General features: G+C 42.6%; 1 protein-coding gene across 5 annotated transcripts in view; it reads left to right on the forward strand.

The window, feature by feature from the left end:
* IFT80 (intraflagellar transport 80) overlaps window positions 1–27,177 on the forward strand; it is a 264,566-nt gene that overhangs the window by 204,661 nt on the left and 32,728 nt on the right. For all 5 annotated transcript variants that reach the window (XR_003858776.1, XM_029617084.1, XM_029617083.1 and 2 more), the window contains one exon: window positions 14,494–14,665. Coding sequence is in view for 4 of the 5 variants with exons in the window: in XM_029617084.1 (XP_029472944.1) it covers window positions 14,494–14,665 (172 nt within the window). In the remaining variant the exon portion in view is untranslated. The remainder of the gene's footprint in view (window positions 1–14,493; window positions 14,666–27,177) is intronic.

Consider the following 27,177-nt stretch of genomic DNA (forward strand, 5'->3'; position numbering starts at 1 on the left):
CTTTTCACAAGTCTCCAAAACATATAGGGGTAGACTTTAAGACCTATGCACGCATGTCCATATGCGCGCGCTACCCAGCACGCACACATGGACATGTGATTTTATAACATGCGCGTGCAGGCTGCCTTCTCCCGTTCCCTCCTAGGCCGAAATCGGAGCAGCCTCGGAGGGAACTTCCTTAACCCCCCACCCCACCTTCCCTTCCCTTAACTCCTCCGCCCCCCAGCTGTAAGCTAAACCCCAAAAAATTGTCCTACCCTGTTGCACCCGCCAGTCGACTGCCGGCATGTGATCCCCAAACAGTGTGGCAAATGGCCGCTGTGCCTGGAGCTTCTGACCATGCCCCCTCCCCGCCCCTTTTTGAAAGCCCTGGGACTTAGACACAACCTGGGGCTTTACGCGTGTTGCCGGGCCTTTTTAAAATAGGCCCGGCATGTGTAAAGTTTTGAAAATTGAACCCAAATTTTTTTCATTCAATTAACATAAATTTTCATTTCAAAATGGAGTTCAAGCCTACCTTAACTTTCTTCACTATGGCAGACAGCAAACTAGACTTTTAAAGATGGGACAGTTGCTTCTCCAAAATATCCTTATCTGACCAAAAAGACTGCTGTGTTCACTGTTTGGTACCTTCACATGCTGTACCAAATTGTACTTCCCTGTGCCCAAATGTCCCAGGACTAGAAGAACAAATTAAGCTGCATGAGACTAAATGCACAATTGAATCTTAATGGGTAGAAATCCCTTGTGTGTTGGGGAAGACTATAGTGATAGGAGTATACTACCGTCAAGATGGTGAGACTGACAGTGAAATGCTAAGAGAAATTAGGGAAGCTAACCAAATTGGTAGTGCGGTAATAATGGGAGACTTCAATTACCCCAATATTGACTGGGTAAATGTATCATCGGGACATGCTAGAGAGATAAAGTTCCTGGATGGAATAAATGATAGCTTTATGGAGCAATTGGTTCAGGAACCGATGAGAGAGGGAGCAATTTTAGATCTAATTCTCAGTGGAGAACAAGATTTAGTGAGAGAGGTAACGGTGGTGGGGCCGCTTGGCAATAGTGATCATAATATGATCAAATTTGATTTAATGATTTGAAGGGGGACAGTAAGCAAATCCATGGCTCTCGTGCTAAACTTTCAAAAGGGAAACTTTGATAAAATGAGAAAAATAGAAAAAAAACTGAAAGGAGCAGCTACAAAAGTAAAAAGTGTGCAAGAGGCATGGTCATTGTTAAAAAATACTATCCTAGAAGCACAATCCAGATGTGTTCCACACATTAAGAAAGGTGGAAAGAAGGCAAAACGATTACCGGCATGGTTAAAAGGGGAGGTGAAAGAAGCTATTTTAGCCAAAAGATCTTCATTCAAAAATTGGAAGAAGGATCCAACAGAAGAAAATAAGATAATGCATAAACATTGGCAAGTTAAATGTAAGACATTGATAAGACAGGCTAAGATAGAATTTGAAAAGAAGTTGGCCGTAGAGGCAAAAACTCACAGTAAAAACTTTTTAAAATATATACGAAGCAGAAAGCCTGTGAGGGAGTCAGTTGGACCGTTAGATGATCAAGGGGTTAAAGGGGCACTTAGAGAAGATAAGGCCATCGCGGAAAGATTAAATGATTTCTTTGCTTCGGTGTTTACTGAAGAGGATGTTGGGGAGGTACCCGTATTGGAGAAGGTTTTCATGGGTAATGATTCAGATGGACTGATCCAAATCACGGTGAACCTAGAAGATGTGGCAGACCTGATTGACAAACTTAAGAGTAGTAAATCACCTGGACCAGATGGTATACACCCCAGAGTTCTGAAGGAACTAAAAAATGAAATTTCAGACCTATTAGTAAAAATTTGTAACCTATCATTAAAATCATCCATTGTACCTGAAGACTGGAGGATAGCTAATGTAACCCCCATATTTAAAAGGGCTCCAGAGGCGATCCGGGAAACTACAGACCGATTAGCCTGACTTCAGTGCCAGGAAAAATAGTGGAAGTGTTCTAAACATCAACATCACAGAACATATAGAAAGACATGGTTTAATGGAACAAAGTCAGCATGGCTTTAACCCAAGGCAAGTCTTGCCTCACAAATCTGCTTCACTTTTTTGAAGGAGTTAATAAACATGTGGATAAAGGTGAATCTGTAGATGTAGTGTACTTGGATTTTCAGAAGGCATTTGACAAAGTTCCTCATGAGAGGCTTCTAGGAAAAATAAAAAGTCATGGGATAGGTGGCGATGTCCTTTCGTGGATTACAAACTGGCTAAAAGACAGGAAACAGAGTAGGATTAAATGGACAATTTTCTCAGTGGAAGGGAGTGGGCAGTGGATTGCCTCAGGGATCTGTATTGGGACCCTTACTTTTCAATATATTTATAAATGATCTGGAAAGAAATACGACAATTGAGGTAATCAAATCTGCGGATGATACAAAACTGTTCAGGGTAGTTAAATCAAGAGCAGATTGTGATAAATTGCAGGAAGACCTTGTGTGGCTGGAAAATTGGGCATCAAAATGGCAGATGAAATTTAATGTGGACAAGTGCAAGGTGATGCATATAGGGAAAAATAACCCATGCTATAGTTACACTATGTTAGGTTCCATATTAGGTGTTACTACCCAAGAAAGAGATCTCGGCATCATATTGGATAACACATTGAAATCGTTGGTTCAGTGTGCTGCGGCAATCAAAAAAGCAAACAGAATGTTGGGAATTATTAGAAAGGGAATGGTGAATAAAACGGAAAATGTCAAAATGCCTCTGTATTGCTCCATGGTGAGGCCGCACCTTGAATACTGTGTACAATTCTGGTCGCCGCATCTCAGAAAAGATATAATTGCGATGGAGAAGGTACAGAGAAGGGCTACCAAAATGATAAGGGGAATGGAACAGCTCCCCTATGAGGAAAGACTAAAGAGATTAGGACTTTTCAGCTTGGAGAAGAGACGGCTGAGGGGGGATATGATAGAGGTGTTTAAAATCATGAGAGGTCTAGAACGGGTAGATGTGAATCGGTTTTTTACTCTTTCGGATAATAGAAAGACTAGGGGGCACTCCATGAAGTTAGCATGTGGCACATTTAAAACTAATCGGAGAAAGTTCTTTTTCACTCAACGCACAATTAAATTCTGGAATTTGTTGCCAGAAGATGTGGTTAGTGCAGTTAGTATAACTGTGTTTAAAAAAGGATTGGATAAGTTCTTGGAGGAGAAGTCCATTACCTGCTATTAATTGAATTGACTTAGATAACCACCACTATTACTAGCAACTGTAACATGGAATATACTTAGTTTTTGGGGTACTTGCCAGGTTCTTATGGCCTGGATTGGCCATTGTTGGAAACAGGATGCTGGGCTTGATGGACCCTTGGTCTGACCCAGTATGGCATGTTCTTATGTTCTTAACCTCTGTGATTAAGAGGAAACCATTGACTGCTGAAGGACCATCGCCAAAATCAGAAAAGGCAAGAATCCTCTAATGCTAAGCGCCATGATTCAGAGAAGTCTCGGCACAAGTGTTTTCCCCCCTCCAGTTAAAAGAGACAAATGTGTTCTTCGGCACTGAATGACTCAGGAGTCAAGATAGGTCCTGTTGGTGCCAACAAGACATTGATGCATAGAGGCACCTTTGGCACCATCATTACTCAGTGTCACAGTTTGTGAGCCCTTGTACTTTGGTAAAATTGGCGCTGCCCAAATGGTGACTTGGCTGGGCTCTCACTGACAGGAGGCGGACTCTCTCAGATGGGGACCAGATGTGAGTTTCACCTGTACCAGCCTCTTTCCCAGCAGTTGAGCCCTTGGGTTCTGAAGCCAGCAGGATTTAGGGGACAGAATAAAAGCAAGAGTGTCCAGGCAATGGTCGGAATAGGCGGAGATCAGGCAGAATCAGGTTCCGGTCAGTTGTCAGGGCAATCAGCAGTTAAGCAACATCTGGTTATAGGCAAAGGTTAAGACACAGGTGAGCAATCCAAAGAGGGAGCTAGGCAGGGCAAGGAGAAGACAGGAGCAAGGCTGGACTGAGCAGGGCCAAGGCAAGGCAGGCTGGGATGAGGCGAGGCAAGATGAGGATGAGCAATACGCACGGGGCTGTCCCGTGACTGGCTGAACCTTACATTCAGCACAGAGATTTCTCCATTGACAAGTAAAAGTACTGCATCCTTGGTGCCAATGTCTCAACGCCGAGCAGGCAAAAAAAATAGTGCATTCTGAATCTATGCTAGGTAAGCATTTTATGCTGCTGGTTCCAGATTTGGACAGTTCTTCTACTGGAATTCCCCTGCAAAACAAGAACTTCATCTCCTCCATCCTTGCTAGAACAGTGTCTTCCATTTTGGCATCCATGGCACCAAATCGGAAACTCGAGCCATTGTTTCACTGTATACATCCAGTCAAGAATTCAGGCACATTGAATGACTGGCTAAATCTCAAGGGTCCCTTCCTATAAAGGTAGGACATCCTCAGAAGGAACTACCTATAGTATTGTCTGATTCACAGAAAGAATCACATTCATCATATACTTCTCTGCATTATCATTCAGATGAGTCCACAGGTCTTCCATCAGACCCTTCTCTATGGTCTTCCAGAAGTACATCTTAGCAAGAGGATATGTCATATTGTACCCTTGTCCAAAAAATGACAAAATTAATTCCTTTTACTTTACAGGAGGAGTTGGAACCAGTGGAGGATATATTTGGTGTATCAAAATATATCCAAACCCCAAGACAAATAGTTGCTGTTCCAATTCATTGAGTATTACCAGAACTTCAAACAAGGATTTGGCAGACATCTTTATCTACATTACCTGTAGCAAGAAAATTAGACCTCACATACAAGGTTCAGCCTTGTCCTGGGCATCTAAATGTACAACTGCTACATGATTCGGTAATAGTGGAATCAACTTTGAAGAAAGCTAAATATTCCAAAACAACCCCTCTGAGAAAACATACCAAGTTACTAGATACCAAGGCAAAGAAGTTATTCCCAGGAGCTATGTTAATATCTAGGATAGCAACTCATCAACTATATATAGTACAAATCATATATAATTCCTTTGCAAAAGCTGCAAAACATGATCCAGCAACTTCCTTTAGATTGCATAGATCTTTTTTTTTGTACCTCCAAAGATATAATAATGTGAGGAAACATCTAATTAGGTCAGCTTATGCTGCATCTTCCAGTATATCTGCATTAGCCATTGGAGCTAGAAGGCTAGCATGACCCTACCCTGGGTTTCATGTCTTCACAAAGATGGTAACAAAAATTCTTGCAGATGCTCCATGCACAGGAGATAACGTTTTGGAAAGAAAGTAAAAGAAAGAGTGGTTCTTATTAAAGGGATCACTATTCCTCTCCTCACATTGTCAGCCTCTACAACTGAACAATTATCCAGAAGTAGGAAAAGTAAACTTCAGCAGTACAAGAGGCAATACTACTATGCAAGAATTACCAAACCTACTTCTTTCAGAGGCCTTGCCCACAACAACAGCAGAGTAGGCCACGTAGTAGGGGCAGAGCACAGCCTAAAACTCTCCAACAAACACAGTCAAAATCAAACTGTAGTTTTTTGACCACAGTGTCAAGGAAGCTTCCCTATCAGATTATACTTCTAAAGGAAGGAAGACTTCAACACTTCAGCCCACTTATGGTCTGCAATAACAATAGACCATTGAATTTTAAAGATCATGCAACAGGGAAACTGTCTGAATTTCTAGTCCTCCAAGGAATCCCTCACAAACTCTTCCAACAAAAATGGTCAGCCCTTCTTACCACATATGCAGTGAGCCAATCCCAGTTCCACAAAGGAACACAGGATTCAACTTCAAATACTTTCACATTGCAAAGAAAACAGGTGGCCTCCATCCTATTTTGGACCTCAGAGATCTCAAGAAACACCTAAGAGAGAAAAGTTCAGGATGAAATCTTTAGGAATTATCCTCCTTTGGAATTCAACCACTTTAGATCTCAAAGAAGCTTACACAAATATCCAGAAGTTTCTACATTTCACCAAAGCTAATGAACATTACCAATAATGGGGTGGATTTTAAAAGGTGCGCACACATGTCCATGTGCACACGTTTTCCGGCGCGCACACATGGACACGCCGAATTTGTAACATGCATGTGCGGGCGGCGCATGCTAGGGAGGGCAATTTTATAAGATTACGAGCGGCAATGCAATCAAGTATCCCCGAGTTTCCTCCCAGTCTGCTCCAATTAAGGAGCGGACTGAGAGGAAACTTCCCTACTCCCCTATCCATACTCCCTTCCTCTTCCCCTCTCCTCTCCACCCCTAAACCTGTTCTCCTAGCTTCCCTTTTTTTTGTTTCATTGCTTACTGCTCAGTTGGAGCAGAAGCAACTTGCGCACGCCGGCCAATTGCCAATGTGTGCTTCCCTGGCCGCTACAGCAAATGGCCGCTGTACCGGCTGCCTCCAGCCCCACCCTTCCCCATTCCCCGGACCGCCCCCTTGTACTGAGATTTATGCACGTGGTCGGACCCGTTTGGAAATTCGCCGGGCGCACATAAGGCCCGGCCACACACGTAAACCCCAGGATTTATGCATGCAGGGGTTTAAAAATCTACCCGAATATGTTTTTTCACTGCAGCACCCAGGTGTTCACAAAATGCCTCAGTTTTTCTTGCTTATCTAATAAAGATCAATGTATTTCTATTTATATATTTAGATGACTGGCTCATAACCAGCCATATGCTTCAAGAAGCTTATTTCTCCACCCTCCTTATGATTTACCCCCTTCAATTTCTAGGGTTAATCATCAATTTCCCAAAATTCAATTTGGAGCAATCTCACATAATAAAATTCATATGAGCCTAAAAGAATACAGTACAAGGGAAAGAAATTCTTCCTTAGCAACGAGTACAAGAACTAACCAAAATAATCTTTTCAGATTAAAAACAGGTGCCTACCTAATTTTTCATGAGGAATGTTGGGCCATATGGTGACAATAATCTGTTATCCCTTTTGCACAACTCAATATGAGGCAAGCTCAGAGGCACCTGAATTTTAGTGGAACCAATACTTATAGCCACTTTCCCACAGAGGAAATATATCTAGTGCTCTCATCCATTTTCTGGCATGGTGGAGAAATCCTGTAAATCTATTGCAGTGTCATTTTTTTCATCAACCTCACTTTTAAATCACAGTAACCACAGATGTCTCCAACCAAGAATGGAGAGCTCATCTGCACAATCATTATTCTCAAGGAACTTGGACTCCATTAGCAAGATTGCTCCACATAAATCATGTAAAGCTGAAGGAAATCTTCAATGGCCTGAAAGTATTCAACTTCTGGTTAAAGAAAAAGTGGTGTTAATCCAAACAGACAACCAAGTAGCAATGTTCTATATCAAGGGGGAACAGGATCTTATGTTTATCAAGAAGCCTGCAAGTTATAGAAATGGGCAGTTTTCCAGTACATGCATCTGATAGCTGTGTGTCTCCCTGGGAAGTAAAACCAAATAGCAGATACTCTAAGTTCCCAACTACAGTCACACAAATGGTCATTAAACCATCAGGTAGCACTGGAGCTATTTCAGCTGTAGAGCACTCTGTGAATAGATCTCTTTGTAACACTGTTGAACAACAAAGTTCCCATTTGCTGCTCCAGGAGACCTGCAAGGAATAGTTTAGTGACAGATGTCTTTTCAATATTTATTTATTTATTTTATTTAACGTTTTTATATACCGATGTTCTGGTAACAATGTTACTAATCACTTCATTTTACATATAACATTGAAATGACTTAACAAATTTGTCTTACAGAGAACAAGGAAACGAGGAACTGGGACAAAATTAAATTAAATTAGATTAAATTACCTAGAACATTATGAAATACATCATTATAAATAATAGAAATCTAACATACTAGCGGTTAGGATCAATCATGTAACAAGTGGTCGATCGTTGGCAGTAGGAAATTGTAAGAGTTTCTATGATTATTAAGCAGTGGGAGACATATTGAGTTGTCCATGGAGGGAGAGTGTTGGTAGAGTCCAGCTCAGGCGTAGGCTTGGATGAAGAACCAGGTCTTGAGTCTTTTTTTTAAAGGTGAGAGGGCATTGTTCGAGCCTAAGGTCTGAAGGGAGAGAGTTCCATTGGTTAGGGCCAGCTGTGGAGAAGGCTCGTTTGTTTGAAGATATTTTGATTGGAGGGGTTTTTAAAGAGCCTTTTTGTGCAGATCTCAACGGACGGGAGGCAGAATGAAGCTGCAAAGGGATCCTGAGATCGAGGTGTGAGGTTTTGTAGATACATTTGTGGATAGTTGAGAGAGTTTTGTATAGGATTCTATATTTTATGGGGAGCCAATGGAGATTCTTTAAAATCGGAGTAATGTGGTCCCTTTTTTTTGCTTTAGTTAGAATCCTCGCAGTGGCATTTTGTAGCATTTGGAGAGGTTTTAGGGAGATAGCTGGGAGACCAAGTAAAAGAGCATTGCAGTAATCAATTTTTGAGAATATGATTGCTTGCAAAACTGATCTAAAATCATGGGGGTGAAGTAAGGGTCTAAGTCTTTTTAATACTTGGAGTTTGAAGAAGCATTCTTTCACGGTGTTATTGATAAAGCTTTTGTAATTCAGTTGGTTATCCATGATGACTCCTAGGTTTCTGACCAGGGGAGAAAGAGAAGGTGGTGCCACTGGATGAGTGTTAGAGAGTTGGTAGTTGCCATCTTGGGTGATGAGAAGGAATTCAGTTTTGTTGGCATTGAGAATTAGGCAGAGATCAGCAAGGAGATTGGATATGGAAATGAAGCATGAATTCCAAAATTGAAGGGTTTCTTGCAATGATTTGGTAATTGGAATGAGGATTTGGACATCGTCTGCATATAGGTAGTGGGTTAGATTCAGTTTAGAAAGTAGATTACAGAGAGGGAGCAAGTAAATGTTGAATAAGGTTGGTGATAAGGAGGATCCTTGAGGGACGCCTAGGGTTGAACTGATAGGTTGGGACTCATTGTTGTTGATCTTAACTTTATAAAACCTGTCTTGTAGGAAGGATTTAAACCAATTGAAAGCGGTGTTTTTAATTCCAATCTCTGCTAGTCAGTCTAGGAGGATCTCATGGTTTACAGTGTCAAAAGCCGCTGATAGATCGAGGAGGATAAGAAGGCACGGTAATTTTTTCTCTAGGTTGAAAAGAATGTTATCGGTTAGAGAAATTAAAAGGGATTCGGTGCTTCTGGATTTACGGAAGCCAAATTGCGTTGAGACGAGGATGTTGTTGTCGTCTAAGAATTCGGAGAGTTGATGATTTACTATTCTCTCAAGGATTTTAGCTATAAAAGGGAGATTTGCTATTGGCCGAAAGTTAACTAGGTTTTCCGGAGAGAGATGTGGCTTTTTTAGAAGCGGTTTCAGGATGGCGAGTTTGAGTGGGGTTGGCACTAAACCCTGGCATAGGGAAGCATTGATGATTTGAGCGATTGGCTTAGCCATAACTTTGGCGCTTGCTATGAGAAGATTAGGGGGAATCGAATCAAGGGGGTGGGAAGCAGGTTTAAGTTTCTTTAGGATGTTTTCAATCTCTAGGGAGGATGCTGGTTCGAAAGCTTCCAGGCTTGAGGCCTGTGATGGGGTTGAAGCAGAGAGCAGATGTTCGGGTGAAGGATTTTTGTGATTCCGAAGAGGATTTAGGAGGTTGGATATTTTTTCCTTGAAGAAGATAGCAAGTTCCTCAGCTTTGTTTGCAGCTTTGTCATCCGGTATGACGTTTGTGGGAAGTTTGGTGAGGGATGAGACCAAGGAGAAAAGGGCTTTTGGGTCATAAATGAAGTGGTGGATTTTTCAAGAGTAGAAATCTCTTTTTGTCTGGAGAATGGAGATCCTGTATTGGTGCATGCTGGTTTTGAAGGCTGAGATGTTTGCAGTAGTCTGGTTTTTTCACCAGATGTGTTCTTTGTTTCTAAGTTCCCGCTTTAAGTGTCTAAGTTCTGGGGTGTACCATGGCTTTTTCTTTTCTTTATTAGCGTTGATGGTTTTGGAAATTAGTGGGCATGTCAGATCTGCAACTTTATTTGTTAGAGTGGACCAGGATGCGATGGCTGAGTCCACGTCCGTTATGTCAATGTGTTTAAGCTCCTCAGATAGATGTGTGATGAGTGTTTCCTGGTTGCATAATTTTCTAAAATGGACCGATTTTTTCTGTGAGGTTGTAGGGATAGGATGGTGGATGACTAAAGAAGTGTTGATTAACTTGTGATCAGACCATGGGATTGGCAAGCAGACTGCGGAAGCGGAAAGGGTGAGACCTTGATTGATAAAAATAAGGTCCAAGGTGTGTCCTGCTTTGTGGGTGGATTCGTTTATTAGCTGTTGAAAGCCCATGAGGTTGAGAGTGTTGATGAAAATATCACAGTTGGGGGAACGGGGATTAGCATCCACGTGAAGATTGAAGTCTCCAAGTAGTATGGCCGGCGTGTCCGTGTTGATGTGTCTAGCGATACATTCTATTAAAGGAGAAGGGTCTGAATCGAGACGGCCTGGCGGAGCGTAGATGAGACCTAATTGCAGGTGAGGGAATTTGAAGACAGCAAATTCGAGAGAGGGGGAAGAGTTGGTTGTGAGAAGGGATAATCCAAGAATTTTTTTAGATGCTAATAGCAGACCTCCTCCTCGTTTTTTTTGGTCTAGGGATGGAGAAGTTATCGAATGATTGGAGAGGGAGTTGGTTGATCAGGACTGAATCTTCTGGTTTTAGCCAAGATTCGGTGATGGCACATAGATCTGGTTGCTCTTCAACGAGATAGTCATAGAGTAAGTGGGGGGTTTTCATTAGAGACTGAGCGTTCAATAGGGTTACTGAGAATAAGGTAAGACCAAGAAGTTGGTTTAGAGGAGAGAGCATGATTGGTAAGAGTCTTTTTTGTCGTGTTTGTAGATCAAAAGGTGCGACTTGTTTATTTGGTGAGTATCTCCTGCTTTTGTAAATGATTGGAATAGCATTGGGTCTCATGTTTGTTGAAAGAATATGATGGAAGGGATGGTAAGTGAAGAGTAAAAGATAGTGTTTGGTAGCGGAGCCGAAGCAGGATAACAGGTAGTTAGAGATGAGGTTCAGCAGTAAGACTTCTGTGTAGAAAATCTGGGGCTTTTCTTGGGGCTGTACGGAGAGGCATACAGGCCTTCTTTATGCATGCCTCCAGTTATAATTACTATTATTATGTATTTTATTTCATATACTGCATTAACATTCAAATCATCAAAGTGGTTTACAAAAAAATGCAAAAATATACAAATAGAAGGCAAAAAATGCTATTTTGTTACATCAATTTTTCAAAGAATAAATAAGCAACAAACTATAAAAATATTGTAAATAATTAACATACAAAGCAAGAAAATATTTGTATAAACATTTCTGATTAAAATGGTCCATGTGATTCCACTAATAGCCGAAACAATTCAAAAGTTAAGGAAAAAAAGGTATAATGATTTTGATAGCCCCTTTTTTAGCCATGTAAAATTTGGTTTCCATGACTTCAATGCCTAGCTGTTCAGCAACCAATAAAATTGAGAATATTCCCATCCCTGATCACTCAATTCAGTGGGAATCTTTTTCATCCCAACCTTCAGTCTTTAACTGTGTGGATGCTGAGAATCAGCTAGTCTGTTTTTTTTATTCAACTACTTCCTGAATTGAGTAAGGTTATTCTTGCATGGAAAAAAATGCATTACCAGAAGATTGTATAGCTTTAAGTGGAAAAGATTTTCTGTCTGGTGTTTACAGGTCACACGAGACCCCTTTGTGTGTCCTGTTTTCCTCAGTACTTTTTAAGCCTACCTCACCTAGGATTAAGAACTAACTTAGCGTTTATCTTAGTGTTATAAGCATATACCATGAGAATACAGGAGGAATTTCTATCTCCCAGCAACTTACAGGAACCAGATTCATGAAAGGCCTAATTCATTTTAAATCTCTGGTTAAAGATCCTGCTTGGGATCTAAATATACTTCTTGCTCAACTCAAGAAATTGCCATTTGAACCTCTTGCAATAGCAGAAATCCCTGTCTTGGAAGGTTTTGTTTTTGATAGCTGTGACTTCTGCCTGCAAAGTAACTAAATTGCAAGCATTAGTTTCACTCTCTGTATACCCAGATTTTCCATAACAGAGTAGTTTTAAAACTCATCTAAATTTCCACAAAAAGTGATCCCTCCATTTCACTTAAATCAGTCCATTGTATTGAAAATAATTTTCCAAGATCACACCATCCAAAAAAGCTCCCTAGTGTATATATAATACCCACAACATCAGGCGCACTGGTAATAATTAATCTATTTATAATTCCCAAAATACTTTTTTATTTAATTTTTTAGCAAAATCTTTTTTTAAAAAAAAGTTTGTTTCTACTTTCAATAACTCTTGAGCATTCAGTAGTATTTAGATGAATTTTTTATTGTGCAAGGGAAAACCTCAGGCAGCCACTGTGGAAAACTTTTAACTTTCATACAGGGTCATTCATCAAAATGCGTTATGGCGTTAACGCCCACAATAACACCATAACGCATGTGTTAACGAAATAATGCATACAATAGTAATGGTAGCACGTGGCACAAATACAATTTTTCAAAGGGGCGGGATTGGGGAGGGGTTTGGGCGGGATTAATGAAAACGAAGGGCATTTTTGCACTGTGTGATAGCAGACGCACACTTTTAATGCTGGAAATAACACCTTTTTTCCTGGCATTAAGCTGTGCGAAATGCCTGAAACAGCTATAACACAATTCGCGATAAAGATTTCAAATTGCATTTTGGCCATTTTTGGGCTTGGGGAGAGGTTAGGGAGAGGAAGAGCGTAGATGAGTGGAATGGAATAGAGGTAGAGAGTGAGAACGCCTCTGGGGAGGCTGTCACAGTATTCAACTATTTATATCACTATAGGAGGGCCAGCTAATAACTCAAGGTGAGGTTTTGGTGGTGGTATAGGGTTTTTGGGCCAGTTTTACATGGAGAGTGAGCCATACAAACAGCACAGTACACCTCAGTGAAGAGTTGATGTCATTTGAAGTGAGGAAAGTCTCACAAAGATGAGATTTCTACAATCTCCTCTCGCCCTAGCTTGATGGACTCTACAGTCTTCTCTCGCCCTAGCTTGATGGACTGTATACCAGGGTACTGTCAAGCTAGGGCGAGAGAACATTGTAGAAATCTCATCTTTGTGAGACTTTCCTCACTCCAAATGATATCAAATGTTCACTGAGGTGTACTGTGCCCTTCATACATCTAACTCTGCATGTAAAACTGGCCCCAAAACCCTACACCACCACCAAAACCTCACCTCGAGTTATGAGTTGGCTTTCTCCCTCTCTCAACACACCCCGCGATACTACCTATGTGAAGCCTTTTTCTTATCGCGGGCGTTATCCATGCGAAATTATAGCATTTTGATGAATCTAGGGGATAGTGGTACAGCTTCAAACCTGTTGTGAAAGGGAAAAAATCCCTTTCACAATATTCCTTCATTACTTTGTAGAGCCATATTCTTGAAAAATATTTTCACAAACAATAACAATTCATGAAAAAATTCAGCTTTAAAAATTGCAAGGTTCAATCACAAAAAGGATTCCACTTCAACATTAAGATTCTCAGTCTTTTATATATACAGGATTACTTTTTTTTTTTTAATTTGTATCCAGTAGAGCAGGAACAATTGTACTTAACTTGCCAAAATGAAGCTGACGTGGCCATTTTTCGCTGATAAAGCTGCATCAAGGCTATATAAAAAGATTTTTATGCGACCTCCTGCTTCTGTCTTCACCTGATAGGCCAGATGGTCCTCTGCTGATTATAAAAACATAAATACTTCCTCAGCTCGGGAATCCACACTTGTGAGGCTGATTATTGTCCTGCTTGTTCATGGAAAAAGCAAAGTTGTTTGTTTATAACAATCTTAGGAGATTGTAGGACAAATCCTATTCTCCTCCCCTTGCTGCAAAGACTGAGGAGATCCGCATGGTGGTGTGGCAACACTTCTGCATGATCACATGGTGGTGTGGTAGTGTGGTGGTGTGGTGTGGCAACACTTGTGCATGATCAGAAAACTGTGATTTTTCTAAGCTCTGAGCAAGCTTTTCCATCTCTGTTCCATTGATGACATCTCTTACTTGTGTCACTGATTTGTCATGCTATCTACAGAGAACACCTGTTACAGGTAAACAATTTTGCTTTCCTGTAGGCATCTTCTCGGAATGCCATTCTCGTCCTATCCCACTTCAGTTGTCATGAAAGGTGGAATATAAATCAAATCTTAAATTAAATTAAACCTTACTGTTCCATAAAGTTCTTGAAAAGAAACCAGCTACTCCAGGTATACATGCCCAGCACCCTGTTGGAAACAGGATGCTGGGCTTGATGGACCCTTGGTCTGACCCAGTATGGCAACTTCTTATGTTCTTAGAACTCTTTTGTTGTTTGCAAAATATGCTCTGTTATTAATTTTGTGCTTGTTCTGTTTTATTTAACAGTGAGTTTAGTAAAAATCCACAGATTGTAAGTTTTGTTGGAAACAGAGTAACAATACGAAGAGCTGATGGTTCACTAGTGCACACAAATATATCGCCTTATCCAGCTATTCTTCATGAGTACGTTAGCACTTCAAAGTGGGAAAATGCAGTCAGGCTCTGTCGCTTTGTTAAGGTAATTTCCAAAAGTCTGTACTAAAATATATAAGGTTATGATTCAGATTATTTATGATACATTTTATGTATAATCAAACATGGTATAACAATCACTTATGAAAGAATATGAAACAATTTTCTGAAAACAGGGATTTTTTTCTTCTGTCTTGGTGTATTAATCTCTGTTTTAAGTATGCTTTCCTTCTATGCTTACAGTTCAAATATAGCTATATTCATTTGCTACTACTCATTTTATTCATTTCCCACTACTCATTTTGTTTGCTTTTTGTTTCTTATAATTGAGTCTGCAGTATCAGTGGGGGGCGGCCTGTTAGTTTAAAATGCCAACCTTTCCTCAATCCTCACCTCTATTGTAGTCTATGAAAATATTTCTTTTTTCCTCTGATATGGCAGTGCTATGACTTGTACCATATTTAAAAACCATTTTCTTTTGTTTTCAATGTTCTCTGTTAAATCACTAGCATTCAGGTTAAGCCATTTAGAATATGTTAAATATGTACTGTATTTATTGAACAATAAGATGTATCATGGTTTTAGTGTGAAAAAGTATTACCGTGTGGTCTGTATTGTACAGTATGCCCTACTTCACTATTCAGTGGCAGTACCTTCATATTGTAATAGCTGCTTGCTCTGGATGTAATCTTACCACTATTTATTACCACCATTAGTGGCATGGGTTCTATTTAATGTTTAGGTACTTGCCAGGTACTTGTATCCTGGATTGGCCACTGTTAGAAACAAGATACTGGGCTTGATGGACCCTTGGTCTGACCCATTTTGGCAATTTCTTATGTTTGTTCAGTAATTCTAATATAGATACACTTCATGATATTTTTAATGTATTTTCAAAATGTCCCTTACCACATTTTTTGTCTCTGTCAAAGGGCATGTTCATTGTACATTCAATCTTCTCATCTTATACAAGTAATTTCAAAGCTAATTTCAGATAGCCCGCATAAGCTCATGTATGCACATAAATCTGCTTTGAAAATTCACAGGTGTATGCAGATCCCTCTGTGGCATACACATAGGTGTAACTTTGTGAGTGTGGAGTTTTACTATCCTCCCCCTTTTTTTTTTGCATTTTTTTTTCTCATCTTATAAAAATGCATGCCATAAACTCTATTAATCCTAACTCCAAAAAATATCCCATATATGAATTTGTTTGTATTTTTATTTATTACTCACTATGGGAAAGGTTACTCCCTTTTATATAATATTTCACATAACTTTTAAAAAACTGTGATGTACTCCAAAACATCAAAAAAAAATTTTTAAGGAAAGGGTGGAACATTTCACAAGTTTTTCAATGTCATTACCACTGTGTAATGTACCAATTTTTAATCATTAACGATCCACCTCCATCCTGAATGTTTTTAATTTCTGAAACTTGCGCCAAAGTGATTTAAAAAATTTTTTTAAATGCTTCCCATATAGATTGTCCTCTTAATGGCTAAAAATTAGCCGGCTGGTTTACAGGGATATCTTATTTCATGAATGACAGCGAAAACCGATTTTTGCAAATGGCAGGTTAACTTCCTCCGGCATAAGCACTATGCTCACAGGTGAAATATAGAATAAACCGACTTATCTTAATGACTGTCGTCGTCCGCCCGGACTGTGCTCGCAAGTAAAATATGGAAAAAAAACCTACTTATCTTATTGGCTGTCGTTGTCCACCCGACAAGGCCTGGTTTCAGACCCAAAAAGGGTCTTTCCTCAGGGGATGTATCTGGTATGTTAAACCGTCGGATTTACATATCGATGGTCGTTGCATAAACTATTACTGTCACTTTTTCAGGCCATTCTTTTTAAAGCTGTTCTTTATAACTTTCTCAAGCCATCATACTTCCCTTGTTTCACCACCTCAAAATGAAGTTTGCAAGGATTCCTATCTCTTCTCATGAAACGCTCTCAAATTGCACTAACACAGCTGATGTGATTATATACTACACCCCCTTTATTCAAAGCCAACCAATATCACCTTACATCGTTTACCGCTGGCTCCATGTATCAAACCAGTGCATTCCAATCCAGCTCTTCATTTAAGCTTTGCGGTGTGTTGGGTTTTTTAAAGTAAAAATCCAAAACGATTCCCGGGTGGTTTAATATATTAAGCGGTCACCTCCCGTAGAGATTCCTTACACTTGGTCTATAATGATCCATTGCAAATGGCTGAATGATGATGGACTTGTAAACCAGGTTGAAACGATCGGTGCCTTGATAGTCTGGGTATTTAACCGAGATTTATGTTCATTTAACCGCGATCTCATACTGCAGGTTGTTCTGCCTATATTCACCATTGGGCAAGGGCAAATGATGGCATACATCACATATGTCGAATCACAATTTGTTTTAAACTTCCGAAACACTTTATACTTTGACACCGGGTCCACCCAGACCTCCCCTTCTATACAACTTGTACAGTGTGGACACTGACCACATTTGTGGTGTTCTGGTGTTTCTGCCCTTTGGCAAAAGGAGAGTGTGCATGTACTAACTTATCTCGTAAGTACTCCCTCTAGATGTCACTATTATTGGGGGGTTTTGAAAAATGCCAATGCTGGCGGATTGCCATGGCTATGACAGATGTTGCTGTAGTTTGTTTCAGTACGCAGACCAATTCAGGTGTATCCTTTTTTGGTTTATAGGCCAGTAAAGAGTGTCTATCCAAGAATTTGGCCCACTTGTATGCTTTCTTTATTGCCTGTTTGGGGTAACCACGTTGGAGAAATCTGCTGCTTAAAATCTCAGCTTGTTTTTCAAACTCCTTGTCAGAACAAATGCGTCTGATACGAAAGAATTGGCTGTCAGCCCACATTTGAACGTGTATGGATGGTGGTTATGAAATCTAAGTAGGTTGTTCCGATCTGTTTTCTTTCGAAATACTGTTGTCTGAAATTGACCATTCATTAATTTAACTGACATATCCAGAAAGGATACCTGTAAATCTGAATAATGTACTGTAAATTTTAAATTGCCATCAATGGTGTTAATCCAGTTGCTGAATTGTTTCAACTTCTCCTCTGTCCCTTGCCACAATACAAAGGTATTATCTATAAAACGACTCCAACTTGCAATGTATTGTTGCCACATAGATTTATAGATGACTTGTTCCTCAAATTGTGCCATGTATAAATTGGCCACTGTGGGGGCCAATGGTGAACCCATTGGGACCCCATGGATCTGTTGATAAACCGTCTTTTCAAAGATGAAATAATTATTTCATAAAATTAATTCGGTCAGCTGTAATATGAATGTAGAAGAAATGCGTTGAAATCCCAACCTATTCTCTAAAGCTCGTTGTATCACCTTAATACCCTCTGCTTGGGGTATGTTAGTATACAGTGCTGAGACATCCATAGTTATCATCCAATAATGTGCTTGTGATGTACAGGACGATTGTTCTAATTTTTGTAAAAAGTGTGATGTATCTTTTACGTATGATTGCATCTGTTTTATGTACGGTTGTAGTAACTGGTCTACAAAGACCACCGGTGCTTCTAACACTGATCCATTAAGGGATACTATGGGACGAATGGGTGGGTTATCCAAGCTCTTATGTATTTTAGGAACTGTATAGATGGCTGGAATGTGTGGATGTTCTACTATATTTTCTCTCTTTATCAGTCAAACCTCAGGTGGTCTCTACAATGGTTCTGATTTCTTCTTTTATTGATGCTGTGAGATCCTTGATTAGCTTGATGTAATATTTTGGATCATTCAAGTGCTCTATTAAATCATCCTTTTCTAAATAAAGCTCCAACTGTTAATTTTTTCCAGTTTGCTTTCCCTTTGCTATAACAGATAGTTCAATCATTATTCTGCTGTCTCAAATCCCCCATAAAGTTAAATTTCCATGGTTTTAAAACCATGAGCAACAAAACATTCACTGCAAAGTGATGGACATCAACTGCTGATCTGCATTTATTTTCTTTGTAAGGGAGAATTATAAAAGTTAAAGGGAAAATCTTGTCTTGACATTCAGAATTTTGCAACACTATCCTAGGTCACCTTAGTATTGTAGGTAGATTGGACAAAGTGTAAATAAGAATGTGGCTGAAAGAATGAACAATAGTTAGACTCAAGCTGAGGTTCCAATGGCAAGCCTTGTGTTTAAAACACATTTTCATTTTTAAGCTATTGAAACATCTCCAAACCTTCAACACCAGTGTAACAGAGAAAGTTTCCCTCAAGTGTGAATATATGGAAAAATGCATTTTTTGCTTTTGGAATATTCCAATTAGTTCTTTATAATTTATTTATTTATGTGCTTTTATATACCGTTGTTTGGAACTGGCTTTCACAACGGCTTACAGTAGGAACAACAGTACATATAACGTTATGTATAAATATAACAGTACAGTAGGAACGTATAAATATAAAAATAACATATAGGTATAACAGTACAGTGGGAACAGTGGTACATATAACGTTAATCCAGTGAAACAATAATAATCGGAACGATTAACAATAATACATATTATAATAATAAATAATCCCTTCTATTTTAGTTTACACATATTGGTTTATGATATCACATGCAGCCATGTCTAAAGAAAGTTTTGAAATCTGAAGGATTGATGTAGACTAGTACATTTATAAGCATGAAGCCACACTGAATTAGTGTTACCTAGTTAATTTGTGGCCCAGGGAATATTGTCAAATCGAATTATTGTGCTACTCAAAAGAGAAAAAAACCCCACTTGGATTTACAAGAAAGTTTTGACAATTTAGAGTTCAAATGAACTTAAAATCATTTATTAATGTTTTATCACAATGCCACCCTCACACTCAAATGCATTTTCCTAGCGTGTAGCCAGATGGACTCAGGACAATTGGTTATGTGCTCCCCTGCCAGCAGATGGAGACAGAGTCAGGTTTCAAAGCTGATATAAACTTACCATCCAGGATCTCGTCTCCTAGCAGATGTGGATTGTGCCTTCCCTGTCGGAAACACAATACTCTTTAGAAGAGGAAATTTTACCTTTAAATTGGAGAATGATCGAACGCCACTCTCCTAATGGTCCCTCCCCCAGTTGAGAATTCCTGAGGCGATTTCTGAGATCCCTCAGAGGTGTGCAAAAAGACAGCGGGTGCAGGAAGCCCAGTGCAGCAGTGACGGCTTATGCCCTCTCCCCTCGCAGCCGGAGACCATCCCTGTACTCAGCCGGTAAGCACTGAGCCCAGGTAAGTAAAAGCAGTACTCTGATTCAGATGTGGAAGGACTCTGGTAAGTCTTTCCTTCAGTTTCTTGCTCGGCGAGCCATACCGACAACATTTTCGATCCTGTTGGGGCAAGGGAAGGGGGTTTCCGAGCAGGTTGAGCGGCCCTCTGATGGGCTAGGCCCCGCTTCAGGCACGGTGAGGCACTCCACGTGGCAGGCTGCGGCGGCGCCATCTTGCGCTTGGTTTTTCTGTGGCACCATTTTCCCCCCATAGACTGTACATGTGGTACGAGCCAGCCTTACTGCACACATAAGTGCGCTTAAGTGCGTGCTCACCTGGGCGCATAACCGCGTGCATACCTACGCATGTAAATACACGCATACGTTCGCGCCCAACCAGATGCTTATACTTACACGCGTCGGGGCGGATTTCTACACGCTCGAGTTCAAGCACTAGCTGGCTGAACGCACAAGCTGCACTGAACTATGACTCCAACAGCAAAGAAAAACAAGCAACACTCTCTTTGTGCTGCCTGCCATATTAGGGCTGCACAGTCTAACCTTGAATCCTTCCTGTGTCAGCACTGTTAGGAGGCCCAGGGAGGGCTGGACTCTCAGAATTTCTCCAAGCCTGGCCCCTCCCAGTTGGTGGATGGGTCAGCCATGACTTTATCCGGTAGTACTCCGGTAGTACTCCGGATTTGAACAATCCCAGGACTGCGTCTTCCTCAGGAAAGGGCAGTTCAGCGGTGCCTACCCCAGTTCCTCCTGGCCTAGGCATGGACCCGACAGCCTTCTCTTGGGTGGAATTCTTTCAGGACCTTCAAACCATTGTTTAGGTGCAGTCAACTGCTGCCCCTGCCCAGACTGAGCCCCAGCTGGGAAGGCCTTGTCCTCCCAGCTCTATTAGCATGCCTCGGGACATGCCTCGCCACACCAAGGGTGTCCCTGACAGGGATCTAGACACCACAGACGACGAAGGGGATGCAGGTTCATTGGAAGACAGGGAAATCCCTCCAGGCTTGGAACCATACCGGACCATGTTATGATTTTTCCACAGAAATGAATTGCCTGAAGACTCTGAGATTCTCGGCACGGACCCTATGTCGGAGCCAAAGAAGAACCCCCCATCCTGGTGTTTCTACGGAAAACCTCTTGCTATTTCCCGATGCTGGAAGCCATTCAGGAGTTAATTGACCTGGAATGGGATGCCCCGGAAACCAGCTTTAAAGGAGGATGGGCATTGAAGGCCCTGTACCCTCTGGTCCCAAAGAACACCTGCGTTTCCCGAGAGTGGATGCCCTGGTCTGCGCCATTTCGAAGCAAACAATTATCCCAGTAAAGGGAGGAGAGGCCTTGAAGGATGCGCATGATAGGCAGCTGGAGTCCATCCTTAAACAAGCCTTTGATGCGACAGCAATGATGCTGCAAATTGCTTCCTGTTGTGCCCTGGTGGCTCGCTCGTGTCTGCTTTTCTCTCTTGAGAGGCAGATAGCTCAAGGGCGCATTCCACAAAGGCGATGAAGCCCACCACAGCATTTCTAGCGGATGCAAGCTCTGACCTAGTGCGTACCTCAGCCAGAGGGGTATCCTCAGTGGTGGCGGCCAGAAGGCAACTATGGCTGCGAAATTGGTCAGCGGATGCAACCTCTAAGGCAAACCTCACAAAGATGCCCTTTAAGGGATTCCTCCTATTCGGAACCGAATTGGAAAAGTTGGCCAGTAAATGGGGTGAATCTACAGTTCTACAGTGCTGCGGCTACCAGAAGATAAAAGAAAGAGGTTGCAGCGCCCCTCGCCTATGAGGAGTTGGACCAGGGGCTTCCAACATTTTCAGACCTACAGAAACTTGCCATTTCAGACATCTTGACCTTTGGGAAGGTCTCAGTCCTTTCGGAGTTGTCAACCAAAAAGAGGAATTGGTTTGGGCTCAGGTTCGACCCAAACTCCCCAATGAAGTTTGGCTGACCCATCAACGGGACGAGGAGATAGGGGGCCGACTATCCCTCTTCTATCAGCGGTGGGTCGAGATCATGTCGGACAAATGGGTACTGGACATCATACAAGAAGGAAATGCTCTGGAATTTTGCAGCATCCATTGGGACATTTTCATGATGTCTGCTTGCCACTCCCAGCACAAGAAACTGGCAGTGGAATCTACGTTGATAAGGCTCCTCAGTTTGAGGGCTATAACTCCGGTACCTACACCCCAGGAAAATACAGGGCGTTATTCCATCTATTTCATCTTACCCAAGAAGGAGAGTTCCTTTTGCCCCATTTTGGACCTCAAGAGTGTCATTCGTCATCTGCAGATAATTCACTTCTGAATGGAAACTCTTCACTCAGTCATAATGGCCATACAACCGGGAGAGTTCTTAACCTTTCTGGATCTCTCAGAGGCCTACCATCATATTCCAGTCTACCAGGACCACCAGCGTTTCCTACGCTTTGTGGAACTGAGCTACCATTACCAGTTCCGGGCGTTGTCCTTCGGCCTGGCAATCGCCCCCAGAACATTCTCCAAAATTATGGTGGTGGCAGCAGCGGCTCTGAGGAAAGAAGGGATCCTGGTGCACCCTTACCTAAATGACTGGCTGATTCAGGCGGTTGTTGGAAGAGAGCCTCCAGGTGACCAGCAGGGTCACGTCTCTTCTTCAGGATCTTGACTGGGTTGTGAACATAAGAACATAAGAAAATGCCATACTGGGTCAGACCAAGGGTCCATCAAGCCCAGCATCCTGTTTCCAACAGTGGCCAATCCAGGCCATAAGAACCTGGCAAGTACCCAAAAACTAAGTCTATTCCATGTTACCATTGCTAATGGCAGTGGCTATTCTCTAAGTGAACTTAATAGCAGGTAATGGACTTCTCCTCCAAGAACTTATCCAATCCTTTTTTAAACACAGCTATACTAACTGCACTAACCACATCCTCTGGCAACAAATTCCAGAGTTTAATTGTGCGTTGAGTAAAAAAGAACTTTCTCCGATTAGTTTTAAATGTGCCCCATGCTAACTTCATGGAGTGCCCCCTAGTCTTTGTACTATCCGAAAGAGTAAATAACCGATTCACATCTACCCGTTCTAGACCTCTCATGATTTTAAACACCTCTATCATATCCCCCCTCAGTCGTCTCTTCTCTCATTCTCTCATTCACACATACACATATATAGGCTTCTCACTCCCATGATCTCTCCCATGCATACACAAACATACAGGCTTCTCACTGCTATGCTCTCTTTCATGTATACTCACACACACACACACACAGGTTTCTCACTCCATGCTCTCTCTCAAACATACACACAGACTTCTCACTCCTACACACTCTATCAGGGCTCTCCCTCTCTCCTGGGCCTCCTTGGTATGTCAGGTCTCCTTCTTGGGCCACGTGGAATGAATTCTATGATGAACCTGCATTGGACCTCCTCTTCTCAGGCTACGAGGGATGAGCTCTGCGATGGCCCTGCATCAGGCCTCCTTTGCTCAGGCTGCATGGGATGAGCTCCACGACGGCCCTGCACTGGGCCTCCTTATCTCAGATGGGCAAGATCAGCCTCAAGCCCTCCCAGTCCTTAGAGTACCTGGGAGTCTGGTTCGATACGAAGCAGGACAGAGTGTTCCTCCCCCCACCCCTCGAGAATAAGAAAGCTGATAAGCAAAGTGCACCAGTTAACGAACACAATGCGCCCCAGAGTGTGGAGCTATCTCCAGGTCCTCGGCCTGATGGCGTCAACCCTAGAGGTACTGCCGTGAGTGAGAGCACACATGTGGCCACTCCAATGCTCTCTGCTGTCATGTTGGAACCCACTGTCACAAGACCACGCGATTTGCCTCCACCTTCCAATGGAAGTATGTTTTTGGCTCCAGTGATGGCTATAGGAAGTTCACCTAAGTAAGGGTGTAAGCCTGTCCCAACCGAACTGGATAGTCCTCATGACGGACTCCAGCCTCCAAGAATAGGGAGCTCACTGTCAGGAATTGACAACCCAGGGGCGATGGACCAAGGAAGAGGCGCACTAGAACATAAACCACCTGTAAGCCTGAGCTGTCAGATTAGCGTGCCTACAATTCAGCCACAGACTCCATGGCCAGGCGGGCTGCTTAATATCAGACAATGCAACAACTGTAGCCTACATCAACCTACAAGAAGGAGCTAAAAGCCATCAAGTGTCTCTGGAAATAGACCCCCTTATGGAATGGGCGTAGTTATATCTACAAGGGATCTTCGCCTCCCACATCGCGGGAAAAGACAACGTCAGAGCAGACTTTCTCAGCAGAGAGAGTCTAGATCCAGGAGAATGGACATTGTCAACCAGAGCCTTCCAGCTCTTGGTAGATCGCTGGGGCTGCCCATTCATCGGCCTTCTGGTCATATCCTACAACGCGAAGGTTCCCCGATTCTTCAGTTGCAGAAGAACTCAGCGCTGCCAAGGGATCAATGCCCTGGTCCAGACCTGGCCAGAGGAGGACTTACTGTACACCTTCCCTCCATGGCCTTTGCTGGGCAAGATCATTCGCCAGATCGAGTGCCACACAGGATTAGTCCTTCTGGTGGTCCTGGATTGGCCAGATGCCTGTGGTATGCAGACATGTGGAGGCTTCTGGTGGAGAACCCCCTATACCTCCCTCCGCACAGGAACCTTCAACAAGGTGCGATCCTTCACGAGTATCCAACTCAGTTTTGTCTTACAGTCTGGACCTTGAGAGGGCTCGCCTGACGAAGCGTGGATATTCGGCATCAGTAATTGCCACCTTGCTCCGCACTCGGAAGTCCTCAACATCCTTGGCATACGTGCGGATCTGGAGAATATTTGAGGCCTGGTGCAAGGAACGTGGGCTCTCTCCTCAGTCAATCAAGATCCCCATGATTCTGGAATTCTTATAGGATGGCCTGAACAAAGGACTGACCCTCAACTCACTGAAGGTCCAGGTGGCGGCTCTCTCCTGTTTCAGAGGCGAGGTGAACTTTGCCTGCCTGTCGACACATTGGACTTGGCCCGTTTCCTAAAAGGAGTTAAACACCTCCGACCACCCGTAAAATGGCCGGTCCCCCTATGGAACCTCAATCTAGTATTGGACTTCTTAGCAGGGCCTTCCTTTCGGCCGCTGTGTGCTCTGTCTCTATGCCTGTTAACGCTGAAGATTGTATTCTTGGTGGCGATATGCTCGGCTCGTCGCATCTCTGAACTGCAGGTACTGTCATATCAGGAGCCGTTCCTCCGGTTGACTCCCGGAACATTTCAGCTTCCCATTATCCCTTCCTTCTTGCCTAAGATCCCTAGATAGACATAAGGACTCAGAAGACTACCGCCTCCTACGCCACTTAAACGTCAGTAGGCTGTTAGTATGGTATCTAGAACGTACAGAACCGATGCGCAAAACGGACCTCTTGTTTGTTCTTCATGGTGGAAGGAAACAAGGCGAAGCAGCTTTGCGAGTTACCATAGCTCGCTGGATCAAGAAAGTGATCATGGGAGCTTATGTAGAGGCAGGGAAGCCTTTCCCCCTTCAGATTAAAGCTCATTCCACTAGGGTCCAGGCAGTAAGCTGGGAGGAAGCTAAGCTACTGTCTCCCATCGACATCTGCTGAGCAGCGGTGGTCTTCCTTGCACACCTTTTCCAGGTACTATTACCTGGACGTCCAAGCCCGAGAAGACGCAGCCTTTGCGAGGGTGGTGCTAACCGGACCATGGGCAGCCTCCCGCCCAGTTTGGGAGTAGCTTTTGTACAAACCATTGGTCCTGAGTCCATCTTGCTACACGCTAGGAAATGGAGAAATTACTTACCTGATAATTTCGTTTTCCTTAGTGTAGAAAGATGTGTTCAGCATCCTGCCCATGGCTGCCCATGAACAGTACCAAGGAATCGCACATGAATCTCGATCCCAAAGAAGTTATGGGTAAGCCATTGTTACGGTTTCGAGGTGTTTGAGTGGATTCTTGGGTACTGTGGAAGATGACCACGCACACGGGGAGGAGCCCCATGGGGAGCCACGGTACTGGGCTTGACTCAGGACACATAAACACTGAATTTGTCTTTTATTGTACAGCAGAAGTATACCACCAGAGGTGGCAGTAGTGAGGAGATCCAGAGGTAGCAATCCAGGGACCCTCGGCAAAAGGAACCCATCTCACCAAGATGGTATAGGGAGGTTCCGGTGTAGGTTTCCCAGCACGGCAGAACTGTAGATGAGACAGACTGAGAATTAGATTACTCACTAGATGGTAGCTATAAGATTGACGATTTCACCAGGCAGAAGTAGATGGTTACAGGCACTGACACAGGGAGAGCAGGCTCTCGAGGAGTGAGTACCTGATCCCATTGAAGCACCTGAAAGAAAGGAAGGGCCTCCGAGGAGCGGGTACCCAGGTTAGTGAATACCCCGAAGGGCAGAGAGAGAGCTTCCAGCAGCAGCACGGAAGTAGCAGAGTAGCTTAGACTGGACGAATCCAATCCTTGCTAACTCAATGAGCTAGCAAACAAGCGTAGGCTAAATACCCGGATAGTATGATGTCACTCTAGGGGGACGCCCCCGAGGTTCCCGCCATGACGTGGATAAAGACGTGGGTGGCATGCGCGCGCAGCCTAGGAGGCCCTTAGGAGAAACATGGCATGAGGTCTTGCCATAGCCGTTCCGGGGACGCCAGAGAATGCGGCTTGCAGACGCAGTGGTAACCATCTTCCCAAGGCTAGCGGGGAGAGCAGAGAAAAAGGTGAGGCACAAGGGTCGAAGCCATTTGAGACCAACAGACGCAACAGCCATTACCCTATCCCTAGATCTGGGCATTTATAATATTGCTGGGATTCAGTGCTTATGTTTGGTTGAGTACTGTTACGGTCACCAATTTTAATCAAGTTTTTAATCAAGCGACGGCCAGCAAATCTTCACTAGGGACCACTGTTCTTTCCGTACGTCTCATGTGGAATGCAAAAGTGGCCCCCAACCCCCGACGCTCATGCCTAATCCCCACCCCGAGTTAGTAGGTGGCCCTCCAATAGAGATACAAATACCTGTCTAGGGCATAGGCACTATAGTAAGTCTCTCTCTCTCTCTCTCTCTCTCTCTCTCTCTCTCTCTCTCTCTCTCTCTCTCTCTCTGCGATGATTCCTTCGGGTGTTTGTAGATACTATTACCTTTTTTCAGATTTATGTCAGGTTTTGGTTTTTGGTTATGGGAAATTTCAATGTAAACTTAAATTATGGAGCATCTTGTACAACAGCAATACTTCTTTAAGTCATAATATTTCAGGAACTTGTTGACATAATTTATAGCAAATGAAAACAGAGAATAATAATTATATATGGAGAAAAAATAAGCCCAGAGAGCACATCATGTAAC

This window comes from Rhinatrema bivittatum, chromosome 9 (assembly GCF_901001135.1).
Source record: "Rhinatrema bivittatum chromosome 9, aRhiBiv1.1, whole genome shotgun sequence".
NCBI lineage: Eukaryota > Metazoa > Chordata > Amphibia > Gymnophiona > Rhinatrematidae > Rhinatrema > Rhinatrema bivittatum.